Raw genomic sequence first — 20,898 nt, 5'->3', positions numbered from 1 at the left:
AGCTAATCCTAACTCTAACCCTAACCTTAACCCTTTTAGCTAACCCTTCCCCTAACACTAACCGTTAAACCTAACTCCTAAACTTAACCCTAACCTTAACTCTAACCCCTAAGCCTAACTCCTAGCCTAGCTAATGTTAGCCACCTCGCTAGAATTTGTAACATATCATACGTTTTGCAAATTTATAACATATTGTATTTTTTGCAAATTCGTAACCTATTGTTCGAAATGGGTGATGGACATCCCCAAATTAATACATACTATATGAAACGTAACATATTATACTAAATCGAGGGTCTTGGATTTACGCAGTCATAATACGAAATGCTCTGAGACCAGGTTGTGGTCCCAGATCGGTTTCTGTTTTTAACCATAAGAGATGGCAAGACGGCACAAACACGTCTGGGAAAGGGCAACTTAGTACCCACCTTTCACTCTATTTCCTTTCACTCTAAATATATAAAGACCCATCTTACTCTTCTTACTCCACCTAGCATCCACTTTTCCTGTGTTTTGTAGCATGCCCCAACACTAGACTAGATCATCAAATATCACTCCGCTGTGTGGTGTAGTGCCGTTTCCACGGTGACGTGTGGGTGGCTGTTTGTCCTCTAACACCCTGCGACAACAACTCAGGCTCTTACTGACCCAGACCCCCCAGCCCTTGTTAATGATCTTGTGCTAATACTATTAATTTCTCACTCAAAATGACACATATTTTGATAATTTAGAGTAAAAAATCATGACTAAATGTTAAAATGATGTTGAGTCTAAAGTGTTAAATAGATATCACTGTTTTAGTCAGTGTACTTCTGCTCTGGTTTAAAAGTATCATATTTCATAACACCCGCATGTTATGCAAACCTGCAATTCCCCGTGTGCAGTGCGCTGTGTACTCAATGACCTTTCTTGTGTGTGATAAAACAGGACTACCCTTAGGATGAGCTCCTCCTGGTCTACGTCAGGGTCTTCATCGACGTATCCAGCTTCTACCTGCTTCTAACAGTGGAAGCAAAGGACAGGCACCTAAAGGTGAGTCCATTTATTACCTGTAATCTGCTCGTCAGAATCATCTTTTTTTTAAACAGTGTGTATTCTGCGTGTACTCTGTGACATACAGTGGGCAATCACATTTTACTACTGTATATACATGAATTAGAAAGAATAATGAAATGAAAGTAAGTGATTAAACTCAAAACAGCTCATGAAGAATGTCATCATTCCTATTCTCATCATTTATAATGTGTGCCTGACTCATGCAGCCCATAGTGGCCGTGTGGGATGAGGAGGCTTTGGAGCGAGAGTCATATGAAGTGTTTGCAGCACAAATCCAACAATGAGTTGTTTGGAAGGAATCGGTGACAGTGGCTAACCGCAAGCCTTGCAACTGGTAATTCAGACTGGGAAAATACGTTTTGAATGGTCATCCAATTCAGAATTGTAAATCTTTTTATTTGATGACAAAATTTGCCAACTGAGGACCGCCGCTCACAACAAGGTCAGTCCGAAAATGTCTTATATGTTGCTGCATAAATGATGTAATACGCCAGAGAGATATGGTCAGTCATGTCAGCTATGTTTTTTTAAAAGGCAGTAAACGAGGCTGAATGAATTGTTTCGCTGCCAGACAATGCTCCGCTGATAGTCAGGTGTAGCAGTGGTAAGATGTTGGGACTGCTGTTGGGACAGCTTTATGTAGGCCCTAAAAGTTTGTGGGCACCGTTTGTCACCGTTATAGTGCAATCAATGTATAGTTTAGTGTTGTGTAGTGGCTTTGCTGACATACATCCCACTTTCAATTTTTTTTGCCCCACCAAGATTTACATGCTAAAATCACAACTGAGTACCTTCATTCTGAATTAAATTACTTGTAGCTATTGGCCAGTAAGTTACTGCAGAGTTTCAGGATAAGGTTTAGTAAAATTCCTAAAATACAGTATGCTACCATTTTGTGTGGTGGTACAGAATTCTTAATCATGGGTTCAACAAGTATAGCCACTTACAAGGCACACCTTAAAATATGTTAATGAGCCAGAGACTCTTTCCACCGCCTACATTTTCATTCTACATTGTTTTACTTTTGAAATTACAGAAAGGTCTGACAGTGTGCTGTAAAATGAATGTATGGTGTTTTACGGTGCATTATACGGGAATCTGCTGTATTCAGTTTATACAGTATCATAATGTTGATTAATACAGTAAATGACAGATCAAATGACAAAAGTGGCTAACAGTGTAAGGTTGACATTAAAAGCGACCCAGCTGCTCGGTCAACCCAGCATGAAAGTAAAAAATACCCAACGGATGGTTAAATTAACCCATGTTTGGTATAATCGCAACAAGCCAACATGTTGGGTTATTCACGCAACCCAACTGTCTGGGTCAAAAATAACCCAGCGTGTGTTCTGTCCAACATTTCTGAAAAAATATACAAATATGCACATCCAACTTATCAGGTGCAGGACAGAAGAACGTGTCATGACGAAGATCTAACATGGATCAACATTTTTTTTTGTGTGTATGATTAAATCACCATCGGAGCATAGCAGAGTTGCAGACATTTCTTTTTTCTCTGTCCAATATTTACCCAGCACTGGGTTACCAAAGAACACAAATTGGGTTGTTTTTAAACCAGCATGTTGTAGGTGTTGAGATACAGGTATTGACACACTCTGACTAATAAACTTCTTTGTGCTGTTGTCATCTCAGGTTGTGTTATGGGATATATCCGCCCACGTAGAACAATTACAGAGTACACGCACCAGCAGTGGAAATAACATCGCAATGAACACTAACGTACAACCCAATGTCCTATAAACACTGACTTGATCCCAGTGGTATACCTCATGTGAAGTCATTGTTAAAACGTCTTTGGGACTGGGGGGCAGTATTGAGTAGCTTGGATAATAAGGTGCCCAGAGCAAACTGCTTGCTACTCAGGCTCAAAAGCTAGAATATGCATACAATTAGTAGATTTGAATAGAAAACACTCTGAAGTTTCTAAAACTGTTTGAATGATGTATGTGAGTATAACAGAAATCCAGCCAGGAAGTGACAAATCTGAGGTTTGTAGTTTTCCAAGTAATTGCCTATCGTATATACAGTGTCTATGGGGTCATATTGCACTTCCTAAGGCTTCCACTAGATGTCAACAGTCTTTAGAACCTTGTTTGAGACTTCTACTGTGAAGGGGGAGAGAATGAGAGCTGTTTCAACCAGGTGTCTGGCAGAGTGCCATGAACTTAGTCTCGCGCCCGCCCGTGAGAGTTAGCTGCGTTCCATTGCATTTCTAAAGACAAAGGAATTGTCCGGTTGAACATTATTGAAGATTTACAATAAAAACATCCTAAAGATTGATTCTATACATCGTTTGACATGTTTCTATGAACTGTAATATAACTTTTTGGACTTTTCGTCTGAACTTTTGCCTCGACATGCCCGCGCCTCGAGAGTTTGGATTTGTGAACTAAACGCGCAAACAAAACAAGGTATTTGGACATAAATTATGGACTTTATCAAACAAAACAAACATTTATTGTGGAACTGGGATTCCCGGGAGTGCATTCTGATGAAGATCATCAAAGGTAAGTGACTATTTATAATGCTATTTCTGATTTCTGTTGACTCCAACATGGCGGATATCTTTTTGGGTTGTGTTGGTCTCTAATGGCCATATTCAGATTATTGTATGGTTTGCTTTTTCTGAGAATTTCTTTTTGAAATCTGACACAGGGGTTGTCCAAATAACTCCTTTTGGTTTGCGCATTCAGTACACAATGTAAACTCACGACGCGCGGGCAGGTCCAGGCAAAAGTTCAGACGAAAAGTCATATTACAGTTCGTAGAAACATGTCAAACGATATATGGAATCAATCTTTAGTATGTTTTTATCATAAATCTTCAATAATCTTCCAACCGGAGAATTCCTTTGTCTGTAGAAAAGCAATGGAACGCGAGGGAACTTTCACATGAATACGTTACGAGCTCGTGGCTCTCTGCCAGACCTGTAACTCATTCCCACCTCCTTTACAGTAGAAGCATCAAACAAGGTTCAAAAGACTGCTGCCATCTAGTGGAAGCCTTAGGAAGTGCAACATGACCAATATCACACTGTATCTTCAATAGTGAATGAGTTAAAAAAACGACCAACCTCAGATTTCCCACTTCCTGGTTGGATTTTGTTCTCAGGTTTTCGCCTGCCATATGAGTTCTGTTATACTCACAGACATCATTCAAACATTTTTAGAAATGTCAGAATGTTTTCTATCCAAATCTCATACTATGCATATATTAGCAACTGGGACTGAGTAGCAGGCAGTTTACTCTGGGCATGCTTTTCATCCAAACGTGAAAATGATTCCCCCTAGCCCAAACAGGTTATTAAGCAAGGGGAACATTACTACAACATTGTAGACTATCTCTGCCCTAACTTAACCATATACCTCTGGTAAACCAGACCTAACCTAACCATATACCCTGGCAAAACCAGACCTAATTAGAACACAGCAAATTCTCCGGTGTTTAAAACAAAATCAACACTGTGAGTGTTGTCTGTGGACCCATATAGAGACCGGAACAGTGTTAAATTAACACACTGCTTAGTGTAAAGTCTTACTCAGATATTTCTTAGAGTGCCTTGCCTTTCGAGTAAATTGTATACCGGACACTTCTGATCTCCAGCACCATGGGTACCCATACAGTTATCTACACATTCATTTTCTATGCACTCCTGCACATTTATCACATCACTGCTGCAACATGACCATAAGCTTTTCGCGGAATAACTGACACAGTCTAACTTGACTTTGTCAGGAAAAGACTCTGCACCAAAACTCAGCAGGACAGACAGTGTCTTTCTTCTCTGTTTCACCATGCGTTCCACCGGGTCTGCATCACAGCATGGAGAAGACTAAGCTTTGCGACTACCTAAAGCATCTAAACTGAAACAACCATTTCAGTAATGGGCGCAATAAATCCAAGTAACATATTGGATGAGTTAGAAACATTTTTGTAATTTATATTTGAGTAGCATAAGATGAATTAATGAATCAATCAAACACAAACATAGATTTTGAAACAAGTATCAAGTATGAAGACAAAGAAAGAAAGATACTCATCAGAGAACGGGGTAAAACAAACAATTATACAAAATATTCCTGCAATAGAGCATGCTGGTAATGATAATGTTATAATGACGGATGTGGTTCAAAGTGATGGGTGTGATTTTCACACCCCTGTATTAGTTAAATACATATGGCATTGTGTTAAATAAGTATTTTATTTATTGACCGCATATTCACTTAGGATCTAATTTCGTGGATTCCATGGAACTGAAAAAGGGTGAATGCAACAACCGTGTCTGTGTCACTAACAAATACTGTACGGTCAAACTCTAGAATTTACTCAAAATGCAAGGCACTCGAATTATGCTTGAATACGGCTTTACACTAAGCAGTGTGTTGATGTAACACTTTCCCAGTGTCTATATGGGTCCACAGACTACACACTTTGTGTTGATTTAACACTCTCAGTGTATTTTCTTTCCAACACTGGAGAATTTGCTTTGTAACAGTACAACCTGGTGAGTCCAAAGCCATTGCCACCGCCATCCCATATGGAGGTGGTCTCCCAAGTGGCGCACTAGTCCAAGGCACTACATTGCGGTGCTAGAGGCACCACTACAGACCCTGGTTCGTTCCCAGGCTGAGCCACAACCGGCCGTGATCGGGAGTCCCATAAGGCGGCGCACAATTGGCCCAGTGTCTTGAGGGTCTGGTCAGTGGAGTAGGCCATCACTGTAAATAAGAATTTGCTCTTAACTGACTTGCCTAGTTAAATAAAATAATTATCATAAGTCTCTGTCTATTACATTCTTAGAAGTAAAAGACCCTCAAAGAACATTTTGGGATTCAAAAGAGTGCCACACAGTTGTTTTTTATTGTCACATACACCAGATAGGTGCAGTGAAATGTGCTGTTTTGCAGGGTCAGCCATAGTAGTAGTACAACACTACTGGAGCAAATTAGGGTTAAGTGCCTTGCTCAAGGGTACATCAACAGATTTGTCACCTTGTTGGCTCAGGTATTCAAAACAGTGACCATTTGCTTACTGTCCCAAAGCGCTAACCACTAGGCTACCTGGCGCCATTTGAGGAACCCCTGTGTAAAGGTTCAAATAGAATCCTTTTGGTGATGGGAGGGGTAACATGTTTGACCTTTTTAATAATATATTGTAGTGGTGACAGCCTATCATAAGATTGGAAGCGTGGATTATTGGACATTTTGGCCACCCGTGAGAGTAAATGTCATTCCTGTTCATAATGTTTTCCCAGTGTCATGAACAGTCAAAATCATGTTTTTCAGTAAATTGGATGATATTTGCATGAACCAAATCAAAGTAGGAAAAACGACTGTAGCTTCTACAGTATGTTGATCAAGTTTGATCATAAAGTTACTGTGCCCTCCCCCATGTCAAACACTTGGATTCAGGAGGTGGGATTATTGAGGGGATATGGTGACATCACCCTAACTCTCCTTTTAATACACCGATGGTAACATGATAATCTCTTACCTAATTTAAATAAGTACTGCCAACATATGAGAAGTACTGAAAGGGAAATTAACCTTCCTCAAGCATTGATGGTTTCCACCCAATTGTATCGGAAATAGATTAATTACTCAAGGGTTTAAAAGTTTGAGTTTAGTTGAGTTTATTAATGCAACCATTTTAAAAAACAAGCACACGTAAAACTTGAAAAAGCCATACATGCACATGAATAAAATCATTGAGGATAACACACAAAGTCTGGGTCTTATTTCCATTGTGGTCCTCTTGAGACGAGATGGCTAGACAAGATGGAACACAGTATGGCAGTGAAATAATAAAACAGAAACAGAGAAGAACATCTATCTCATCATTCCAGTTACATCATAGGGGTTATTCATATGGGCACAGAAGACATCAAACATATTTTTACTTGATTTTTTTTAAAGCTGCCCAGAGAGGATGTTGTTTTTATGGGCAGGTGGGAACTCATTCCATTCTGAGGCTCCAGTATACAAGAAACGACCTTTCCCAGCATTACTCCTAAACCTGTTTAAGGTTAACACTAGGAAAGTAATTACTTAGATATCTGGGCACAGGCCCATAAATACTCCTGTAAACCAAACCTAGTCTAATCTGGGACACCTTCGCCTCAACAGGCAGCCAGTTTAGTTCCTGGAAGCAGTTCCAGCCTATGTGAGTACGTGGACTCACCTTCAATACTACCCTGATCAGCTGGGCTATCTGGAGCTTCCCCTTCATACGTTTAGATAGGCCCCCAAACCAGGAAGTACTAGCATAGTCAAAATGTCATTGAATGTGGGCAGTAGCTAGCACTTTCATGGAGTCCTTATCAAGCAGCTTGGACTTTCTAGCCAAAAACTTAGTCCTGGCATTAACCTTCCCTAGCACCTTATTGGCAATGCTCACATCTCCCAAGCTTCCATCAATAATACTTCCCAAGTAGCTAACAGAGGTTTTAGTAGTCAGCACCTCAACCCTTAACTCCACTCTGATTTCAGACGACCTACCCAATTTAGGTCTGGATCCAAAAATAATTGCTTCAGTGTTCCCTAAGTGCAGAGATAGCTTATTATCTCCAAACCATTTGCTACACTATTTATCCAAGGCAAAGATACGTATATGTCTCCCCTTTCATCTGTGTCTGGTGTTAGCTAGTTACTGACTAGCTAGGTCTTCAGCCAGCATAGAACAAAAGGGGGGCAAGGGTCGTTTAAAACTCTGACGCAGTTGTCATATCAACACATCCATCATTGCATCTGTGAACCGCTGAACAAGAGACATGCCAAACAGGAAATGTATAAAAAAATAATTGACATCATTGATGCAGTGTTGCTTGAGGTGAATTTACTGCAACTATGCTCACCACATCCATTATTCTTGTCATAGGCATTTCAAAGAGCTGTCAGTCAAGGTGAGCTGATGAATATAAGTTCCCCGCCCACTCAGCCTGCCTTTTCAAACTTCCTGGTAGTTAGCCACGAGAGAAAAATGAAATGTTCTCATATGTTTTGACATTTTGCATGTGAATCAGAATGACTGTTTAAGTTTCTAAACTCAACATTTTTGTGTTCCTCTCAACACTCTTTTCTTTCTCTTCGATTGAATTTTCTTTCAACCGACTAGGGGACAGTGCTAGTGACAGTGGCTTGACTGCGTCTGGTGCTGTTCCCCTAGTTCACGGACCACTCAGACACCTGAATGACTGGGGACAAAGGAAAGGTAACAGTCTAGTCCCCCCCGGACCCTCTGAGCTGCCTTTACCAGTCATATCACCCTCGATCCCTCCACCAAGACAGTTCAGGGGGCCACCAGGCAGTCAGACTTGTGAACAGCCAAGAACCACCGTACAACAAAATCTACCCGCCAGAAGCCCTCTCAACCCCAGTTACCCATCACCATGACCCTGACAATACCATCAGAACAGAAAGACACACTCCAGATGGCTGTTCATAGTTGCATCCCCACTAGGGAATCCATCCATAGACACCACAAGGTACGTAGAGAGAACTGCCCCCCACGGATGCACTCACACTGAACACACGTCCCACCTGTTTGTGAGTGCTCCGTGGCCAGGTGGGTCTAGGCCCTGTTTATTCCCTCTGTCCTCCAGCGTCCAGCCTTGCCGCTGCATTACACTTCCTCCAGCACCAGTCCCAGCATCAACTCAGTTCCCGGTTTCCAGTACCAGCCCACGAAACGAGACACAGACCTTCACTCAGAGCGAGCAGGCCACAAGGGAGTGCCACCGTTGACTTCCAGATCTTCCTTGTGTGTCTGCTTGCGCCTCAGGTTCTCCTTCCTCCCCTATATAGACCCTGTACCCAGCCATGGTTACCAGCCCCTTCGTCAACCCTGGACACAGCATTGGTCACCACAACCATCACCTCCACCCAGCCATCGAATATACGTTTTTCTGTGGTGTTCATCATTTTTTTTCAGCATGCCTTTTGATGAGCAGTTGATTAGATTCTTCTGCTATGATTTCATGACTTATTGATGTAATTCCTTATTATTTATTAAACTGTTTATTTACTGAATTATTGATTATCTTTTAACTTGACTGACATGTGTACATGTTTTGACTTAATATACAATATAATATAACTAATATTAACATTGCTGTTTACGTATAGTAATAAAGTGGTAGCTACTCCAATATTGGAATTTGCATAGGCTTTTGAGGAACACAGACACCTCTATCAACCTCAATGGAACTACAAATATTTGCATCCAGCCTTAACATGTACTTGACAGTACAACAAAACCGATGAACATGAATTACATTTACTCTACTGGGTAGCCCAAAAAGATCTACAGTGCCTTGCAAAACTATTCACCCTCACCCCTCTATTTTGTTGCGTTACAACATGTAAATTATAAGAATTTACTTGGATTTCATGTAATGGACATACACAAAATAGCCCAAATTGGTGAAGTGAAATGAAAAAAATTACTTGCTTCAAAAAAGTATTTTTTTAAATAAATGCAAAAGTGGTGCGTGCATATGTATTCACCCCCTTTGCTATGAAGCCCCTAAATAAGATCTGGTGCAACCAATTGCCTTCAGAAGTCACATAATTAGTTAGATTGCACACAGGTGGACTTCATTTAAGTGTCACATGATCTGTCACATACACCTGTTCTGAAAGGCCCCAGAGTCTGCAACACCACTAAGCAAGGGCACCACCAAGCAAGCGGCACTATGAAGACCAAGGAGCTCTCCAAACACGTCAGGGACAAAGTTGTGGAGAAGTACAGATCAGGGTTGGGTTATAAAAAAAGATCAGAAACTTTGAACATCCCACAGAGCACCATTAAATCCGTTATTAAATAATGGAAAGAATATGGCACCACAACAAACCTGCCAATTGAGGGCTGCATACCAAAACTCACGGACCAGGCAAGGAGGGCATTAATCAGAATGGCAACAAAGTGACCAAAGATAAGCCTGAAGGAGATGCAAAGCTCCACAGTGGAGATTGGAGTATCTGTCCATAGGACCACTTTAAGCCATACACTCCACAGAGCTGGGCTTTATGGAAGAGTGGCCAGAAAAAAATAAGCAAACATGTTTGGTATTCGCCATGTGGGAGACTCCCCAAACATATGGAATAAGGTTCTCTGGTCAGATGAGACTAAAATTGAGCTATTTGGCCATCAAGGAAAATGCTATGTCTGGCACAAGCCCTACACCTCTATTCACCATGAGAACACCATCATGCAGTGGGGATGTTTTTCATCGGCAGGGACTGGGAAACTGGTCAGAATTGAAGGAATGATGGATGGTGCTAAATATAGTGAAATTCTTGAGGGAAACCTGTTTCAGTCTCCCAGAGATTTGAGACTGTCTTGGAATGTCCTAGACCCAGACCTCAATCCAATTGAGAATATGTGGTATGACTTAAAGATTGCTGTACCCCACGGAACCCATCCAACTTGAAAGAGCTGGAGCAGTTTTGCCTTGTAGAATGGGCTAAAATCCCAGTAGCTAGATGTGCCATGCTTATAGAGACATACCAAGAGACTTGCAGCTGTAATTGCTGCAAAGGTGGCTCTACAGAGTATTGCCTTTGGGGGGGTTGAATAGTTATGCACACTCAAGTTTTTCTTGTTTGTTTCACAATAAAAAATGAAACGCCATTGAAACGCCAAGTGCTTTGAAGTCCACTGCTCAGCGATTTAGACGCATGCCTCTGAGCTCAGGAATCAAACATAACAGTAGACAACATAATGGGACTTTCAGGCCTGATGTGTTTGGTAAACTATGAGCTTCAGGGCACTGTATTAGGGTAACAAAAAAAATGTGTCGCTTGGCTACACACAACAGCCCATAATGTCATAGTATAATTATGTTTTAGGATTTTTTTTTTTACAAATTAATAAAAAATGAAAAAAGCTGAAATGTCTTAAGTCAATAAGTATTCAGGAGTAAACATTTGCTTAAGAAGTCACGTAATAAGTTGTATGGACTCATTCTGTATGCAATAATAGTGTTTCACATGATTTTTGAATGACTAACGTATCTCTGTATTCCACACGTATGTGTGGAGTACAGAGATAAGGATAGATCAACAATGTTGATAAGGATGGATCGACAATGTTGATAAGGATGGATCGACAATGTTGATAAGGATGGATCGACAATGTTGATAAGGATGGATCGACAATGTTGATAAGGATGGATCGACAATGTTGATAAGGATGGATCGACAATGTTGATAAGGATGGATCGACAATGTTGTGGTCCCGTGCGGCTCAGATGGGAGAGCATGGCACTTGCAACGCCAGGGTTTTGATATCCCCCGGGGAACAGTACGAATGAAAATGTACGTACTCACTACAAGTCACTCTGGATATGAGTCTGCTAAATGACTAACATGTAAAATTCCACAATACCAACCTAATTGATAGAGTGAAAAGAAAGAAGTCTGTACAGAATAAAAAACATTCCAAAACATGCATCCTGTTTGCTGGAAGGCACTACAGTAATACTGCAAAAAAAATGGCAAAGCAATAAACTTTTTGTCCTGAATACAAAGTATTATGTTTGGGGCAAATCCAATACAACACATTACTGAGTAAGACTACATATTTTCAAGCATAGTGGTGGCTGCATCATGTTATGGTTTTTCAGGATAAAAAAAGAAACAGCATGGAGCTAATCACAGGCAAAATCCTAGAGGAAAACCTGGTTCAGTCTGCTTTCCACCAGACACTGAGAGATGAATTCACCTTTCAGCAGGACAATAACCAAAACCACTAGGCCAAATCTACACTGGAGTTGCTTACCAAGAAGGCAGTCAATGTTTCAGAGTGGTCTAGTTACAGTTTTGACTTAAATCTACTTGAAAGTATATGGCAAAACATGAAATGTGTTGACTAGCAATGATCAACAACCAATTTGACAGAGCTTGAAGGATTTTGAAAAATATAATGAGCAAATGTTGCACAATCCAGGTGTGGAAAGCTCTTAGAGACTTACCCAGAAAGACTCACAGCTGTAATCACTACCAAAGATGCTTCTCAAAGGATTGACTCAGGGGTTTGAATACGTATGTAAATGAGATATTTTTGTATTTAATTTTCAATAGATTTGTAAATATTTATAAAAACATGTTTTCACTTTGTCATTATAGGGTATTGTGTGTAGATGGGTGAGGGAAAAAAAAATATTTAACCCATTTTGAATTTGAATTCACAACAAAATGTAGAATAAGTGAAAGGGTATGAATAGTTTCTGAAGGCCCTGTATGTACAGTGTTGGGGAAGCTACTTCATGATAAATGATATCTAAATTTGAAATGCCATAGACTACTGACTGCAAGAACAGTTCACTCGAGACTCAGATGTTAACAGAATGTGTCTATTAAACACAAAAACTATGTTTTAGATCAGAATTAGGCAGGTCTAATGCCAAAACAATTGTACATTCTTGCCCACATTTATTTTAGCAAAAAAGTAGCTACAATACGTACTTCCAGTATTTAGCTACTCCGCTACATGGCAAAAAAAGCAGTTAATTACTGAAAACACTACCAAGATTTTGAATTTAAATGTATTTAAATTATTAGCTGAACTACATATATTCACCTGGGATATCTCTTGGTGAAGGCCACAGGACTGAAAATGAATGCATGTAACAGCCATAAGGCTGCATCTTCTCTCCCTTCATTAACTGTGTCTCTGTTACTCCAGTCAACATCCAGTATCCCGAGTCAACAACACTCACACACAGCTCTTAACTAAGCGCTGTATGTAGGCCCCTGATAGGTCGGTTACAGCCGATACCACACACACGTACACAAACACACGGCTGACATAAAACACACATCTGATTGCATTTTGGCAGAACGAACATGGTCAGTTCTATCAGCTAAAGGCCAATTAACGACGAGTGCTTTGAAAGGCATGCTCTTACTAGCACCTGCTACTAACTTATCAAACGTAGTGCACAGTATAGGGAATAGGGTGCCATTTGGGATGAATCCAGTGACATACATCAAGACCCATCCAGTAGACATACAATAACATATAGAGCATCTCCAAGCATGCAGCTACACTGTTTAGTCTAGATCTCTTTCCAATAATCCAGTGATCTCAGCCCTCATGAGAAACAGAGCCAACTGTGGTTGCCAAAGTAAAAAGTTCAATCGCATGCTCTGCTTTAGGCAGTATCTACAGTAATATAAACCACAGTCTGGTTTAATTTAGACTGTTAACAAAGCAACTAACTACAGTGTTTGATTTCGGGCTTTGGTGGAATATAATAGAATAGAAATTATCATTCTGTTACAATGAAGTATTGAGAATTATCTATGCCAAAGAGAGAGTTCAAATACTGTACATTTAGTTGTTTTGTTACGAGTGGAAATTCAAACCAGAATGTGGTTTATATTATAGTTGTATTTCTGTATCTTCCATAGTACTATTATGTTACTGAGACTATTGATTGACCTTTTCAGTGTGGATGACATCCTGCAGTTTGCTGTTTGTTCTCTGCTGTTTTGTATGACTACCACACTATAAACCCCAAGGCATTTTTAACTCAAATACTTACAGTAAGTTGAACTCAAAGTCAATGAACAGTAATCATTACTTAAAATGTTTATATGGTACTGACTCAAAACTAAATGAGAAGTCACATCATGTACATTTTTTAGGTTATGATAACAAAAGAATGTTTTATCCAGCATGCTCTACTGTAGGTCCATTTTTTCAGGAATTGTTTATAATATCTGCGTTTTGGCATGTACATTGAGTGATTGATTGAAGAATCCTATGCTACACAAAGATAAATAACATACATTTTTCTAAACAGAGCCACTCATTTTGTTGGATATTTTGCACCCGTTACTGAAATGGTTGTTCCAGTTTTAATGGCTTAGCTAGTCTCCTCACACTGTCCCTATCTCTAGCAGTCATTATGAAGATAAAATGCAGGTGAATAAAAATTCCAACTGTTGGATATCCTAACTCTGGCTGGACTCCAATTGGAATTACTTGTCCCTTTGCAAGCCAACATAATATGATTTGCAGGTACGATTGTGGAATTCTGGTGAATTTCCCAGGTTTTCCAGAAATATCTTTTGGTTTGGTTATTTGGTTTGGAATTTTGGTTAAAGTTACTGGAATTCTGCAACCCTACTTGAATGCCTAATGTGGCCTATAAACAAGGAATGTTATGGCACTGTACTAGAGTAAAGGTAGGCCTCGACAAGGCCTTACGCGTTATGTATTGTCATAAAGAGTTTAACGATAATGTTCACCTTGGATGAAGGCCACAGAACCATGTCTCTGTCACTAACAAATACAGTCATGGTTAGTAACTCTACAATCCACTTGAAAAGGCACACTGGGAAATTATATTGGAGCTGTGGCTTAGTGGGAGCGTTACATTTGTGTTGATACAACTCAAATTTGGACACCGTACAGGGTCACGGTGACTCTATTGGTTTGAGTAAAGACTACACTATCACTTTAAGTAAATGTACTCAGATATATTAAGTACAACAGGTTTCCTCAAAAGTATTGAGTAATGACAGCCATTGTGATTTACAGTTTGAAAGGATGCTGCTTCCACTGTAGAATACAAATCTTCTATTAGATCATGTAAAAACATTTATCATTTTTGTTGGTTCTTACCATGGGAAAAATACTAATGTCTTTTGTGCTTGGCTATTTGACTTTGATGTGTTTTTTTATACTTCTAAATTCTAAATTCTTGAAAGTTTTCCTGATTTCCAACTCACTCGGCTCCCACCTTATCAGATCTAAAGTAAACACTAACAAAGTGCCCAAAATACCAGAGAATGGGAGAACTACTCAACTCGACACAAAGCCGACGCTTTAAAGCTTTCACGCCTAATTTACACACTGACATTCAAACACTTACGTGAAAAGGGTCAACTAGGCCCTCTTATCGATCTAATGATTTCAGAGTCTAATTTTGGAATGATGACCCTGTATAAATTACAATCCAATCGGACTTAAAAGCACTTTGACCGTTATGCAATTCATTTTTAGCAGGATCTGAGATGGTGGATCAGTGAAAGCAGCTACGGCAGAGAAGGGCTATAGTAAGAGGTTTATAGGAGAGGTCAAGGGTGAATGTTACAATTGGCTTTTAGACATATTACTGTGGTCCATCTACAGCCAGGGGTCCTGTCAACACAAGCCTCCCTAACAGGTCAGAGCATATAAAACCAGGTGACACATCTTCAAGTAACTTGTCATGATGCCTTTATAGTGCTGTTGTCTAATGATATCCCTAGCTACGTGCCTTTCACACAGCTTCATTTACCAAGGAAGAGAAGAGGTGTTAGGCAAGATTTTGAAACACAATGTACTGTATGTGCAGTAATAATAGCAATGGAGACTTACAAGGCAACCCTTTCTTCATGCTCTATGCTTGCATGGAGTGAACATTAGTTCATTAGGCAATGGTTTTCAACTAGAACATCCCTGGTCATCCCTACTGCCTCTGATCTGGCGGACCCACGAAACATAAATGTAAATTATGTCTGAGTGTTGGAGTGTGCTATCCGTCAATAAAAAAATAAAGACAATTGCGCTGTCTGGTTTGCCTTACCCTATTGGATTAATAAATATTGTAAGACTCAAACCATCTGCATCTGGGTCTCGCCTTGTGTCATGATACTGACTGGTACAGTATAGGCTCAAAGTGACATAAACATAAAATATCTGACTAAATACAATCATCTTATTTAAAAGAAATACTGAATTATCCTCTGTCTGTCTCGGTCTGTGTCTCTCTGTCTGTCTCTCTGTCTCTCTCTGACACCGCAGTGTGATGTTTTGGGACATCTGTTCTCCCAGACCATGGCCGACCAGAGGAAGGCAGAGGAGAAACCCCTGGAGAATCCTCACAGAGTTCCCAACACCTTCAAACACCTCAACCTGGAAACCTCTATTCAGGGTACGGCATAACATACTGTAGCATTACTGGTTTATAACAAACCTTGTTGTTTAGTGGTAACACTCCTGGCACATATAATGTGAACCCAGAGACCAGGGTTCAATCCCCATGTTAACCCTTCTTACCTTCACATCTACCTTCCCCTCCACGTCTAATCTGAGTTACAAATACAGTAGAACATAATGAAAGATAGTGGTGTTTCACTCTTTTTTCAAATATATATGAACAAAATGCATGATTTAGTAATGCACTGTGTGTTTGACAGTTCTCTAAAGGTATTAGATATATGTCAAAGCTATTCTCGCTGTTATGTCAGGTTTCCCTGCCTAAGATCAATTCCGACGCAGAGTACAGCCCTTTGACATTCAGCCTGCGAGACAACACCTGTGACAACCATACAGGTGGAAATGCAGGTGAGCATCTCTCTTCCCTCTGTTCATTTCTCTTGCTGTTAGTCTTCTTTTCCTCTTCTCGTGACCACCCTTTTTTTCTATCACCTCAAAGCAACATACTGTAGGTGAGCAGAACACTGAACTGTGAATGCAGGAAGCCCCCCCCAAAACAATCTGTCTTTAAATCAGGAATCTTAGGAGAAAGATACAAAAGATATAACAGATACGAGACAGGTTACTCTGTGTCATGGACCCGCAGGGCACACACTATTTTTGGATTGTGTTTGCCAGTGTGTGGGAGTGTGTGTCTGTACATTGCGTACGACCTGCTTGTCTACGATGTGTGTGAGTGTGCACTGTCTCAGTTTCTACTTTGGATCAGTGAGCGCCATGATCAGTGGGGCATGGCCGCCCAAACCGTCTCGGCTCTCTCGCATCTGGTTTCACACGGTTTTTAACGATCCGTCACAGACCCAAACAAGGCTCTCATAGTGAAGGGGCAATAGCTTTATTGACTGTCAGCTGTTTGCAATATGCTGCCAAGCCCCTGGGGCCAAAAGATATCCCTTTGTCCTGGGTGATACATCAACAAAAACCAGCTTTGATGAAGGTTATGGAATTAATACACTTTAAGTTCCTGAGCCAAGGTCAGTTTACCTTGTGTTATTCATTTACATGGCTTTCCTTGATCTGTCCAGCCCTTATATTTAGCCTCACAACACAGTGCTTTACCATTTTCTTTTCAGAACATCCAGGGCTACAAGTAGAACACAAACAATTTGACATAAACTGTTGCCTTCATGAGTTTTATTGACAAATGTCAATAAAACAAATAAGGTCTGCCAAAGCAAAAACCTGATTAAAATGAATGCATATGAATCCTGTACATTCAGAAATGATTTGCTCAGTGGGAAATGAGTATCCAACTAGTCAGTGACAACTGTCTGGAATTTGGAGTTTGTAACATCAACTATGTGAGCTTATTACAGTATTATAGACACTATGTTCTTGTATTTCATATGATTTTCTATGTAGAGGAACCCCTTACCTTCTAATGACTCTTCAGTAGCTCGTGAGCGTCATAGAGCAAAACATTTCATAGATCGCTTTTAATTGTTTGTAGCTCCAATCATTCTTACTCTACAGATGCGCCCCTGCCTCACAAACACCGCTCTAGCTCGGCCGGTGTGTTTGTGCTGCAGACGTCTGTAGCTCAAACACACCATTTTAAAAGGGGTTAGCACTCCACATCGTGCTGGCGTTGTGTTGGGGGACCGACCCTCATATTCTCCATCTCCCTTGTTCCTCTCTCCTGCTTATGGACAGATGACAGAGCTGGCACCTATCATCACATAGCTGCAGGAGGACCCTGTCTGTACTGTGGTCAACTGCCCTGCTCCACACACTGTCATCAGGATAAAGAGAACAGGAGTAGTGGGGAAAAAGCTACAAAAACTAAGCTACCGGGGACAAAATGCCCTAACCATGATGTTTAACTACTTCACAACCTTTCTCACTCTCTGCTCCTTCTCATAACCTCTGTTGGACCTCACAGACAGGTCCCACCTGACTACAGAGAGACCAGAGGTTGTTCCAAAGTACGCCCTACTCAGAGTGCCTTCAGCCAAACAACTCAAGCCACTGGAGGACATCAGCACCAGGTTCTATGCAGGAACCGAGGTACAGTACTGTAGGTTCTCTTGCCCATATCTCCTGTATACATGGATGGATGGAGGTTTCAAAGGGGAAACTAATATCAACAAACTCAAAAGTACATATGACTAGAGGAAGAATGAGTTTCATGAAGTTATGGAGTTAATACTCTCCCGCATCTATCATAAGGTAATCAATTCAAGTCACATATCTTGTCATATGCCAGCTATACGCTCTCCAACCTGGGGCTTAGTCACAGTAAGGTAAAAGCTCTGTTGTTCTTTCTATCATGTTTTTCCCCCAGGATAGGGAGATTGTGTACACAGACTGGAAGTTGGAGAAGGGCAATGACTCTGGACGACTATTCAGTAAGGTCACCGTAGATTAGACTTGACCTAATATCATTATATAATATACTCTAACTTGAGTGGTGTAAAGTACTTAAGTAAAAATACTTTAAAGTACTACTTAAGTATCTGTACTTTACTCTTTCTGTTTTTGATGACTTTTACTTCACTACATTCCTAAAGAAAATGGTTTACTCCATACATTTTCCCTGACACCTAAAAGTATTTGTTACGTTTTGAATGCTTAGCAAGAAAATGGTCCAATTCACTCACTTATCAAGAGAACATCCCTGGTCATCCCTATTGCCTTTGATCTGGCAGACTCATAGCACACAGGCTTTGTTTGTAAATTATGTCTGAGTTTTGGAGTATGTTCCTGGCTATCTGTAAATGAGAAAAAAAAACTTAATATAAGGAATTTTAAATGATTTATACTTTTACTTTTGCTACTTAAAACCAAATACTTTTACTCAAGTAGTATATTACTGGATTACTTTTACTTGAGTAATGTTCTTTATTTTGTGTGTGTATTTTACACCCTTTTCTCCCCAATTTTGATCTTGTCTCATCGCTGCAACTCTCCAACGGGCTCGGGAAAGGCGAAGGTCGAGCCATGCATCCTCTGAAACATGACCCACCAAACAGCGCTTCTTAACACCCGCCCGCTTAACCTGGATGCCAGCTGCACCAATGTGTAGGAGGAAACAACGTTCAACTGATGACTGAAGTCAGCCTGCAGGCCCCTGGCTTGCCACAAGGAGTCGCTAGAGCCCAATGAGCCAAGTAAATCCCCCTCTGGCCAAACCCTCCCCTAACCCAGACATCGCTGGGCCAATTGTGCACCGCCTTATCGGACTACCAGTCACGACACACCCTGGGTTCGAACTCTTAGACCGCTGCGCCACTCAGGATGCCCTACTTCAGTCATTTTCTATTAAGAGATCTTTACTTTTACTCAAGTGGGACTATTGAGTACTTTTTCTAACACTGTCTAACCCACTTTGAACAGCTAACAACAATCTCCTAAACCTCTAGAGCTTTGAGTAATGGGGAAGAAATGAGTTGCAAATGTAATATATTTTGCTTTCATCAAGAATTCCTTAATTATGATGAATGTAACCTCTCTTATGGAAAAAACACATGAGTTCACATATGGAAAATCACATGATTTCACATGAAAAGAAAAATGAGTTAAGATACACACACACAGTGCTTTTATCATAGTGTTTTGACCTTTTTATAGTTGACACGTATGACTACATTGTCTGTTTTTATTAGTCAACGTTTCAACTGGGTTCACTGCATTCGGATTTTCCTGCCACGCCGCCATGTCTGTGTCAATAACTGATTTCACCTGTATTCCTACACTTTGGATTTCAAAGTAAATCACTAGACAACTATATAGAAAACATGGTCCTTACCCTTACGGAAAAACCCCATGAATTTCACGTGTTTCACATGCAATCTTATTTGGTTAATATGAGAAGCAACATGTCATAACATGAAACTACACATGTGAAAACATGATCTCATGAAAAATATATGTGAAATAAATGTGACACACAGAGATGAAATCTCCCTAAATCATGGCATTGAACAGTTCCGCAGACTTTTAGACTTCCTTAACTGGCTACGAGACTGTTGCAGATCTGTGAGTGTAACATTTATTGACAATTTTGATACCTTCTGGAAACAAATCTTGTATTATAAAGAAGCATGGGATCCTTTCACAGCATTATGAGGCTGCGTTGAGACAATGACTTATCAATGACCCAAGCCCAGCTCATTTAATCACTACCGTTGTGTCGCTGAGTTGTCATAATGCTTCAGCAAATGATCCCAGGGGCGCTGGAAGACACAATGTAAGTAACCTAATTTATTTCCCTCTTACTGCCCTGAAGGCTTCTGCTGATCCTACATCTATTGTATGCAGTAATCATATGCCTATGAACCAGAGTTATACTGTTAGCACTGGGGTGGTGTGCCCTAGCAGGAAGTACACTGTGTGCAGCTCAACATAAATAACATCTCTACCTTTATTTTTGATTTCTTTTATTTCACCTATATTTAACCAGGTAGGCTAGTTGAGAAGAAGTTCTAATTTGCAACTGCGACCTGGCCAAGATAAAGCAAAGCAATGTGACACAGACAACAACACAGAGTTACACATGGAGTAAACAATAAACAAGCCAATAACACAATAAACAAATCAATGACACAGTAGAGAAAAGAAAGTCTATATACAGTGTGTGCAAAAGGCATGAGGAGGTAGGCAATAAATAGGCCATAGGAGCGAATAGTTAAAATTTAGCAGATTAACACTGGAGTGATAAATGAGCAGATGATGATGTGCAAGTAGAGATACTGGTGTGCAAAAGAGCAGAAAAGTAAATAAAATAAAACAGTATGGGGATGAGGTAGCTAGACTGTGTGGGCTATTTACAGATGGACTATGTACAGCTGCAGCAATCGGTTAGCTGCTCAGATAGTTGATGTTTAAAGT

At 40.3% G+C, this 20,898-nt stretch overlaps 1 protein-coding gene across 1 annotated transcript; it reads left to right on the top strand.

The window, feature by feature from the left end:
• The first annotated feature begins 944 nt into the window (after positions 1 to 944).
• Positions 945 to 20,434, top strand: LOC135555087 (dynein axonemal intermediate chain 3-like). Its single transcript, XM_064987454.1, has 5 exons — positions 945 to 1,032; positions 15,874 to 16,003; positions 16,320 to 16,416; positions 17,951 to 18,075; positions 18,353 to 20,434. Exons 2-5 carry the CDS (start codon positions 15,878 to 15,880, stop codon positions 18,434 to 18,436), a joined length of 432 nt encoding a protein of 143 aa, XP_064843526.1. The 5' UTR covers positions 945 to 1,032; positions 15,874 to 15,877; the 3' UTR covers positions 18,437 to 20,434.
• Positions 20,435 to 20,898: the final 464 nt, after the last annotated feature.

Source organism: Oncorhynchus masou, chromosome 15 (assembly GCF_036934945.1).
Source record: "Oncorhynchus masou masou isolate Uvic2021 chromosome 15, UVic_Omas_1.1, whole genome shotgun sequence".
Lineage (NCBI taxonomy): Eukaryota > Metazoa > Chordata > Actinopteri > Salmoniformes > Salmonidae > Oncorhynchus > Oncorhynchus masou.
The sequence above is the reverse complement of the archived record's forward strand: the minus strand, read 5'-3'. Positions and strand labels throughout refer to the sequence as shown.